General features: G+C 29.6%; 1 protein-coding gene across 1 annotated transcript; it reads right to left on the minus strand.

The window, feature by feature from the left end:
- Positions 1-6,993: 6,993 nt before the first annotated feature.
- LOC133307284 (uncharacterized) lies at positions 6,994-8,160 on the minus strand. Its single transcript, XM_061507771.1, has one exon. The coding sequence runs from the start codon at positions 8,158-8,160 to the stop codon at positions 6,994-6,996; it is 1,167 nt and encodes a 388-aa protein (XP_061363755.1).
- Between the last annotated feature and the right edge of the window lie 3,214 nt (positions 8,161-11,374).

The raw sequence follows: 11,374 nt of genomic DNA on the forward strand, positions 1-11,374 counted from the left end.
TCTTTGTCCCTAGAGGGAACAAAAGTCCTACCCAATGCCATATTTATTGTGGAGCACTTTAACTCAAAAAGAGCATTTTTCTGCGTAAGAAAGTTCGGAGGAGGAGTTTACAATCTTCAACCCAATATAATCCTAACCAATTTTTATTTTTTTTTATGCATAATCAAATTAAATTTCATTCTACAGCTATGTATATTATGTGTGTTCGGTCCTAATGAACCGTAGATCTATACCGTAAAGGTATGAGTTCAGAGACACCTATCAAAGAGATATCCTATTGGCTAAAAGCCAATATACCAATCATTGCGCACAGACAAGAGGCGTATAGCCAAGACATGAGTGTATGCAGCACAGTGTTAGAGTAATAGTAAATAGGTCAAAAATATATACTTGGAGTCTTTAGCTTCTTATTTGTAAGGTTTACCTTTATGGATTTGGGCTTTAGATCTCCCTTGATTGATATGATAGCTGCCTTATTTATAGGGGATAAGGATCTTATTCTTTGATCCTCCTTGGATTATGTTGATGTAATAAGATTGAGATAGATTGTGATCTTCTATTGGATATGTGATTGAGATATGTCCATAACAACGTGAATAGCATTTTTGAATGAAACTATCTTCATGAAATATATCTGTTCATGGTATTGACTTGATTACTGGAATATCATTTTTCTTTAATCAAAGTCGGGATTCATGGTTATGTTTTTACGTTAATATATATGGGGAGTGTTATATTTACTACTAAATAAGTTTATCACATCTTACTACATTATTTATAACCGTTAGATGGTGGTCAGCAAAACATAATAGAAGGAGGAAAGTGAGAGAGAGAGAGTGGGGGAAGTGGTTGAAGAGAGAAATTTTTTTATATAAAATGATATCCATTGATTTGATTTCATTCGATGGTTAAATTTATTTGGTCGTAAGTATAATTTCTCCCAATATTAGACAATAATTTGATAATAGCAAATTTGTGTATAGTTATCTTGAAGTAACATTTAAGAAAATTGTAACAAAAAAAAAACATTTAAGAAATTAATTTCCATGAATATATCAAGGTCAATGTAAAAGTTGTAGTACACCCTCAAATCGACATAAAAGTCATCTAGAAGATGCTTATGAAAAACGAAACAACACAAAAACTTCATTCACAAGAGTTGATTTCGAATCGTGTATAAAGTGTATGGAGAATCGCATCTAGGAGGGGTATTACTGCCGGTCACTCATACTCCTTTTTTTATATGCATGTACATAATCCATTAATAACACAGAGGAAACAACGTACATATTCACTTCATATTTGTAGAATATTGTTAAGAACCATTTTTCACCATACAAGTGGGAATCAACGCATAGGAACTATAAGTAAGATATCTATGTACTCCATTTCCAAAATTGATTAAGAACATACAAATTTCAACTTCTCTAGCAAAAATGGAAAGGAAATTAATCAATATATGTTGAAATGGAGTGAAATTTTAAACTTGAGCATATCTAAAAGGTAAGAATATTCACACACTATTCATAACATTCTTATAAGATATTTGGCTACAATTAATTAATTTAACTTAGCTGTTTTATTTTTAATAATCAAATAGACAAAATAAAACTCCTCATGATCCACTTTGTATTGATTTGGTATAGAAAAAAATATATGGGAGATTACTTTATTTTAAAGTAAGAATATATTACAAGTCTAAAAATTTGGGTTTGCTCCAAAATCATTTAAATCTCTATTTTTTTTTTGTGGAGAATCTAATCATTTAAACCCTAATTTTTTATTTCTATCATTTATTTCTTCTATTTTTTTCCATACAAATCATCATTAACGCTATTAAATATTAGATTAATTTATCCATTTTGCCCCTGTGAACAAGTAAGAAAAATATAGGGAGATAAATGATTAAAAGAGAAGTACAAATGGGCAAGTTAGAACTTTTCTCAAAAAGAAAAATCAATCCCGAAAGAACAATATGGAACTAAATAAGCTAATGATGTATATGACAAATGTAAATAAATAGTTTCAACATCCACTATAATTTGAAGCCCAGGGAAAAAATAATAATAATATCTACTTGTGAAAAAAAAGAAAGAATTGAAATGATAATCGTTATGTTTTTGGACATTTTTGTGATTTGCTTATATTAAGATTAGATAATGCAATATCTTAATTTGTTTAATATAAAAAATTTATTATTGGTGCTCTTTTTCTACTATTTTAATCTTCTGTTTTTTAAATATGTTTTTAATTTATTAAAAAATAAATAGATATAATTAAAAAAATAAAAAATTAAACTATTAGGGTAATAATAATTTTTCTTTAGTAACCATCTATATATATATAATAACAATAATATATTCAAATGTAAGGGAAGGATAATGTAACAACCAACTAGTGTTACTATCAATTAATTTCACCGTTAGATCGATTATGTTGATTTAACGGTTATATTTATTTTCATCTTTGTATGGTTATAGTTCTCCATATTTAATGTGAAAGCATTAAATATGGAAAATCATAATCATACAAATGTGAAAATAAATATAAAATATTAAATATGGGGAATCATAACCATCCAAAAACGAAAATAAATACAACCGTTGAATCAACATAATCGATCTAACGGTGAAAATGATGGGTAGTAATATTAGTATAATTGGTAGCTACAATATCTTACCCCAATACAACAAACATAAAAGAAACATATAAATCACAAAGATGGCAAATTTAAAAGACGCATATATGGTAGTTTACCGGAAAAAAAAAAAAAAAAAGACGCATATGGATGATATTTGAAGAGAACTATTTTCGATGCATATCTCTCTCTAACAAATACAACTGATCAAACAACCAAAAATTAGAATCAAGATCGCGAGATCAAACATTGGATCTCAAAATTTTCTAACTCGTTTGTTTTCCAACCTGGAAAATTAAAAATACCCACCACCCAAAAGTTGAAAAATATTCAAAATTTTTGTTTAAATTGTCAAAGACTTGAAGAGACCACTCAGATTTGTGATTGCTTTCCTCTCTCTGGTGGCCGTGATTGCAATTAGTGTTTAAAAACTCGGTCCGGCTATCGATCTGGTCGAGGTCAGGGGTCACAAGATCATGGGTTCAACTGGGGGGTTACGGGATCACCTTGCTGACCTGATTTTATATATTAAAAAAATATAAATATATATCCTACGTGAAAATATAAAAAAACAAACCACCAATCATCAAATATGTAAAATATGTAATAAGTAATAACAGTAATTATGCATCTGCCTTGTTGGATCGATTAAAGTTAGCTTGTGTGGGTCTTAACTAGGAAAGCTTCCACCACTATCTCCTATGACTTCTACGATTCTGCCTCTTTTGAGAAGGTTCTTGACAAAGAAGAATTTAAAGGAAGTAAGAATGAGATTTTGTTTTCCATCGATAGCCGTAAGAATTTTATTTGAATGGGTAAAATTCTTACCTTTTCTAGTTGATCACTGCAGCGATGACCGATCGATTGTAAGTTCTTAAAGATTCATGGCAGCGAGGTGAAGATTTAAGATGTTTGGGTCACTGAGAGATAAGAGAACGATTAAATTTAGGTTTGTAAGTATTTTTATTTTATGTTTTAATAAAACGACGTTGTTTCATAGAATTGTTTAAAAAATAAAAATAAATATACAATGACCCTCTTGAACCCCTCTGATCCGGGAGTCACTGAAATCCAGCCGGATTTTGGGATAGTAGGGGTCGATGTGCATATAGGGTCCAACTTGTGATCCCAACCCTCAGAGAGGAGGGATCGGAGTTAACCCGGGTCAACCCGGCGGAGCGAAGTTTTAAAACACTAATTACAAGTCTATGCTTCTAGTGTCACTGCAAAATCTGGTGTGAAACCCAGTGGTGCGAGTCTAGGAGCGAAATTCGATTAGCTCTGTTTCTTCGTGTCTGGGTAATATTGCTCTGTTTCTTCATGCCTGGCTGATTTTCCGTTTTTGTGTGCTCTGATTTTTTGTTATCCTTATCCCCAAAGCACATTCCTTGTACAGTAAAATGACACACATCTCAGTGTTTCTAAATATTTGACTTCTTTATGTTATTTTAGAAAAATTATTTGTCATTTTAAAAAAGAGATAGACACAAAATTATATTTATTTATTTAAAATTTAAATTAAAAAAAATCATTCACTTTTTCCTCCATGATTTTCATTCTTTATATTTATCTCTCTCTTAAAATAACATAATTTATGTCATTTAAAATGACAAACAATAAACTCTTTGTTTTATACGCAACTAGTTCACTTGCCCTGCCCTTTATCTAACATTGACCTGACTCATAAATACCTAATTTTTTTGAACTAGTTTAAATACTAACTCACTTTTATTTGGATCAATTTTAGATCTGACTTATTTTAATAATTGACTCATTGATCCAAAACTTGACACAAACCCATTATCTAAAAAAAAAAAGAAAACAAAAAATCACGGTAAGGCAATTAATGACTACGAGTACGATTTTGGACAATTTCCTATCATAACAGCGTACCTATAAAACAAAATTGAACCAATAACAAGCAATTAATTGAATCAAGTTTAATATCAGATCCTACGAGACCTGTGCAGTTGCAATAGACAAGGGTTTATCTAGGTCACACACTCATATGGCTTATGTCTAGTTCAGATATATCACTGTTTAATTTGTATAAACTGGATTCCTCAGAGGTTGGAGAAATTCTCATATGCCAGTTTATAGGTTAGCGGAGAAGTAAAGAAGGCAATGTCCTTTGATTGTGGCCACTATATGCGGTGATTTGGTGCCTATGGTCACAAAAAAATTCAAGAATTTTTAATCGTTATATCTTGTCATTTCCGTTTCTGTTGGATAAAGTAGTCATTCATAGCTTCTTGACTACAGGATGGATCCTATTTATTTTTTTAATTATTAAATAGATAAGTTATTATTACTTTCAATTAATATTACTATCAACGTTATTATTAGTTTGTTTAACTGTTAGATCAATTATGTTGATCCAACGGTTTTAATTTAATTTTTTAAAACTTTCTTTCTCCTACTTATATTTAATATTTTATATTTATTTACATTTTTTTATGGTTATGATTGAACATATTTAATTCTTTCTCATTAACTATAGGGAATCGTAAACATATAAAGATGAAAATAAATTTAACCATTGGATCAACATAATTTATTTAATAGTAAAATAAACTGATAATGACATTGATAGTAATACTAATTGATACTAACAATATCCTATTTCATTATTAAATTACATTGTCATTCTTTAAACCTAAACATTCAACCATGGGAAAACTATTTGTGTTTTAAAAGGATATAAGTTGTATTTTTTTAATTATTTTACTCTATGTATTCATGGTAGTACATAGTTATAACATGAAAAGTTATTTTTTTTATCTCTTCTCAGTTATATTAATATAATTTTTTTTTATATTATAACCATATGGATTATATAAAGTAAAAAGTTAAAAGGATACATCTTATATCTTTAAAAGTACCCAGACTAAACCCTTCAACTGTTTATCTTCTACGCAAAACATCCGCTTCCTTCGTATTAAAAAAAACAAGAAACAAAAAAAACATCTGCTTCCATCAAGTACAACACACCACACATGAATAATGTACTTCAAGCTGACAATGAAAGTAGTTGACTCTTAGAAAAGACCACACTTGGTCTTTTTTCTCTCATGGATTCTTTTTGTTTTTACAACTCAAATCTCCCATACGAAGGGAACCCATAACTCCAAAACAAAAAGACTCTTCTTATTATTAGAAAACGATGGCATAAAAAAAGGTGATTTCTTTTATCAGAAATCGTCCATATAAATAGGCATAGTTACATAGGTAAGTTACAATAGATAAAGATATGTCTATTTACCAAAAAAATTAAAAAAATATGCCTACAGCTAGAGCCGGCAAAACAGGTTCTGCTCGGCAGGCCAACCCGCCCAATCCGCTAAACGGGGCGGAGCGGGCTGAGATTTTCAACCTATCTCAAAAGCGAGGCAGGCTCATTTTTTGGCGGGTTGATGGCGGGCCGAGGCGGATCAGTGTAAAATAGGCTCGGGCTAGCGGGCCAACCCGCCTAACCCGTCAAACGGGGCAGGGCAGACTGAGTTTTTGAGCCCACTTTTAAAAACGTGACGGGGTGGGCTGGCTCATTTTTTGGCGGGTTGATGGCGGGGCAGGGCTAGCCGCCCACTTTGCCACCTCTACCTACAGCTAATACTATGATGTACAATCCATAAAACCGAATCTACTCAAAACAAGGCTGGTAGAATATATTTGTTACCAGAGACAAGATCAAATCTTGATCTTTCCATCTCTAATATATGTTCCTCTCTGTTTTTCAGTTTCATTTGTTTTGAAAATTGCTAAAGCTGCTTACCAAACAAAAAGAATAAAATAAAATAAATTTGACTGGATTCTCAACTCAAAAATATCACCAGAGAACCTTTCATCGACACAAAAAGGTTGGATTCTCAACTTGACATATGGGAACCAGTTAACTGGTTTAACTGCAATATGCAGAGCCACACCTAAATTATTAACAATTTAGGCTTTGGTAAATCCAAGTAATCTTATTAACAAAAAAATAAAATAAAAATAAAATCCAAGTAATCCGATACAAGTTTCAAGTATTGGCAGATTAGTAAATATAAATAAGCATTGTCTTATGTTAAAAAGGATAATAATCTCATCTGCATCCCCCTCTATGAATCTCTTATCTCTTAATAACGAAATATTGCATAATTGGATAGATGCTTGATCATAAAACAAATCCTTAATCTAACAACATAAAAACACAAAACAGAGTTTTCATTCCACAAAACACCAGTAAATGAATAAAAAAATTAAAAAGGGCACCAATTCCAGGCTAGACAAAAGTCCTACACAGCTTTACTGGGATAAGCAGAAGTGCATAATGCCGAAGTAGTGTTATCTTCACTGAGATAAGCGCTAGCCATAACTTAACCAGGAAAAGTTGAAGCACCAGTTCCACATGGTCTAAGAGTGTTAGAGTAGAAAGTGAAACAAACTCTGGTTTCCCATTCATGCTCGCATATCTCTCTCAATCTCCAAGAATTTTGACCACTCAAATCGAATCCATAAACATTTTTCTTGGTGGCAAATATCAAACAATCACCATTCATGATTGTGAACCCTTGAACCCTTGGATCTTCCTCATTCAACCCCATAGCTTTCACCCTTATTTTCAAAACCTTTCTCCACAAATTTGACTCGTAGTCCACCAAAACCCATATGGTAAACACAAATTTCATGTATCTCACCAAACAAATAGAATAATCCAAACTTGTCACCTTCCCCCATTCAAAAATACCCATGTCACAACTATCATGATTAGAACCTTTTCTTGCATCATTGGGGAGCCTAAACATTCTTGATTGACCACTCTCAAAATTGTATGCCATTATATATGGCCTAAAATAACGACTTCCCCTGTCAATATAATCAAAACTATTTGATATAAAGTGGAGAGAGCTATGAAGATACACAGGCATCTCAAGTCTCATGCTTCTACTACCAATGAAAAAACTCGTCTCCATTGCTTTCCATACACCTTCCTTTGGAAAATACACTTTTAAATCAAGATATGATGACCATTCAAGGGGTTTGTCAATCAAGAATATCCTATAGTCATCAAAATCAAGATCTTTATTAATGCACTCAAAAAACAAATTGATATCAGCATCAGGAGTTTCATGCACACCTGTTGGGGTAGGAATGGGAAGCCATGTTTGTGATACAGGATTGCAAATAAACAACTCAACCGGGCTCTTTGTTGTGCTTCTACACAAAACCAACCCATTACTTGATGCAAGGATTCTTGCTGATTTTCCTAAGAATGTGAGAAAATTCTTAGGCACTCCAGAAGATAACTCCTCTTGAGGTAATGGGTGGATTTCAATTCTGTCATTGTACCTCTGGTTTGTGTCTGGCTGAACAATGAAGCAAGTATCATCCTTTAGTAACATATTTTGTGCCTGCTGCATGCAAAATAAGGTTTCTTCAGAAAAGTCTAAGAAGGAGTTGCAAATAGACTTCAATTTGCAAACTGATTTTGCGGGAAGCCATGAGAATATGTGAAACACTTCATCCTCACACAATGATGCCATAAATAAATCTAGAGACAAATGCTAGGATAAATCATGGAAGAGCCCCAAATTTGAGGTGCAACACCAGTGATTATTACTTTTGTTGCCACTATATGAGCTTTTGAAAGTCATACGAAACTTGGCCTTCAAGTTATTAGGGACTAGGATTTTGTTATCATTATTCCTCCCGAAACTCGTTCTTCAAGAAAATATGTTTTAATTAAATCATTTGAATCTTTCCCAAAATTATTTCCATTATTATCCTATTGATGATTTATTTCCTTTTCTATAGTGATAATTACATAACAAATATGATCATCCTATTTTAAAATAGGATTATTTTTTTTTTCTTCAGAAAATATGAAAATAATCAGATATACCATTGCAATTTAAAATACCAATAGATAACAATAGTTTACCACCACAACTAGTATATTACCCGTGCGATGCACGGAGAAAAAAGATCAAAAATTTTGTCGTCCTCTGTGATTGGTTAGTCGCACTGCAAACCTTATACTTACAAAAAACTTTGTTGTTATTTTGTTCTATATTTCAGGTGAAAAAAATTACAGCATTGACACAAAACTTTGCAAATAAAAACCACAAACAAAAATCTGCTATTCAGATGGATAATTAATTTTGCATACAACTACATCATAATACGTTATAATACACCATGTTAACATGAGAAAGGGATATAAAAAGAAAAATGCGTACAAATCATTGCTAACTATAATTATTATTTGCAAGGATTTGTGTCGTTAGTATTTGAAATTTTACAAATTTGTATTTACCAAAATTAAAATCATATTTAGGAATTTAATTATAAAAGAAAAAAGATGAAATTTTAATTTCATTATAAACATGTGTTTGTGGGTCGGCCCTCTGGGCCGAGTCCAGTTTGCCTCCTCTAACTATCAGCATGTAAAAGGTTTTTATACTTATCCACAAAAAAAGATTTTTATAGTTGCGTCTAGGTTTTAACATTTTATCTCATAAATGAACTTTTATTTACTACAATCAGATTTATAAAATAACAATAAATAATTATTTTTTTTGCAAAGACTTGTGTCGTTAATCTTTGAAATTTCACAAATTTATATTTATAAAAATTGAGATCAGATTTAGTAATTTAATTATAAAAGAAGAAATATAAAATTTCAATTGAATTATAAAAATATGTTGGCGGGCCGGCCCTCCGGGCCGAGCCCAGTTTTCCACCTCTAGTTGTCAATATTTTATATAAATAATTATTTTTTGCAAGTATTTGTGTTAATTACACTCTTGCAATAAAAAAATGAAAGTTTAATTTCTTTCGTATGTACTAAATAAATTTTTTCATTTTTATAGTTCTTAAATTTTTTTTTAAAAAATTACAGAATGACGGACGTTATTTTTTTATTTAAATTTAAAATTTAAAACTTTTTATATTAATTATACATATTTTTTTATATAATTTTATTCTATTTTAATTTATGATTTTTATATATTTTTTTAATTGGTTATACATGTATATTAAAAATTTTTATGTTAAAATTTAAATTTATTTTTGTAAAGTATAAATTATGCCATTTTTTATTTTTTTTCTTTTATATTTGAAATTTTAAATAATTTTTATCAACTATAAATGTATTTTTATAATTTTAAATATTTTATTGTTAAATCTATAATTTTATATTAAATTTAAATTTATTATATATATCTCTTTTTACAATGCAAAAACATTAAATGCTGAACTATTTTTTCACCTATCAAATTCAAAATTTAAATTTAAAAGTTTGAATTTTAAATATTAAAAAATTTTCTCACTCAATAGACATAATAATAAATATTATTAATAAACTTAAATTCCTTCGCAAAAAGTAGTGGAAAACATGTATAAAAAATCGTGCATATTCTCCAAGTAATAACTTCTAGTTATTCACTGAGGACATAGAAAATTGTGTTAATTCACTCTTACATCAAAAGAATAAAAGCTTAATTTATTTCTTATATATTAAATTACATTTTTGTAGTGATTAAATTTTTATAATTTATTTTTTACAAAATGATAGATGTCATTTTTATTTTATTAAAATTTAAAATTTAAATTCTTTTGAATTAATTATAAATATTCTTTAAAAAATTAATTTTTTTATTTAATTTACAATTTTATATTTTTTTGAATTGGTCATACATATAAATTTAAAACGTTTACGTTAAATATTTTTCTTAAAAAAATACTTGTATGTAAATTTCTTATCATTTTGTATTTATGAGTGATTTCTTTTTTCTCAAAGAAGAAAAGAAGAAAAGAAAGAAAAGATAGAAGCTATTTTTCTCAAGGAAACAATTAGCGAAAATTGTATACAGGACAGAAGAACGAAATAACAATGCACAACGTTTCTTTTTATAGACGACACAAGCAACAAAAGAAAAGCAATCAGAAATTAAATGAGTTGTCTGCCACCCAAAACTTTCCAAATCTCTTCCCATCATCCATATTTTAAATTCAAAATTCGAATTTTAAATCAGTTGAGTAACAATTTCAATGTAAAAAGCAATTAAATCAGCTGACAAATTCCAATGTGATGGGCAGTGGAACATTCAATGCCTTGTCTGCCACTACAAATGGTCATTTATTTTTCGATTTAAAAAAAAATTCGATTTTTAAAAGAAATTCTTTTTCCAATTTACCAAAGAAGGAAAGTTTTTATATGATATGTAGTGTGAACACAATTTTTAGAATTAAGCAGGGAGTGACACATCAGCGAAGTTTCTAACATTGAACTCTCCTTATATATATATATATATATATATATATATATATATATATATATATATATATATATATATATATAGATAGATAGATTGCACACACCGTGCACACACCGTGTTAGTATTCCCCATTTCCCTATACGGTGAAATGAATCCATCTATTTATCCCCAATTCTCGTTTTTGTGTTTTTAACTTCTATATATTATTTTATGGAAATAACATCTATTATTTTAAAGGATATAAACTTATATCCTTTTAGATTCTAACCGTTGATTTTCGTTCATCAACGGTTGTAATTTATTGGATTAAAATTATTAATTAATTAATAATAAATTTGGCTCATTAAGTTTGGCCCAATAGATTATAACCGTTGATGGACGGAAATCAACGGTTAGGATCTAAAAGGATATACGCTTATATCCATTAAAAGAATAGATGTTTTTCCCTTATTTTATTATGATCCTTTTATTTTATTGC

Source organism: Gastrolobium bilobum, unplaced genomic scaffold (genome assembly GCF_033153095.1).
Source record: "Gastrolobium bilobum isolate Gb01-03AN ecotype WA unplaced genomic scaffold, APGP_CSIRO_Gbil_v1 utg121, whole genome shotgun sequence".
Classification (NCBI taxonomy): domain Eukaryota; kingdom Viridiplantae; phylum Streptophyta; class Magnoliopsida; order Fabales; family Fabaceae; genus Gastrolobium; species Gastrolobium bilobum.

Excerpts from the sequence above, each read along its gene's own strand:
- LOC133307284 (XM_061507771.1), bottom strand. The coding sequence starts at position 8,160 with ATGGCATCATTGTGTGAGGATGAAGTGTTTCACATATTCTCATGGCTT.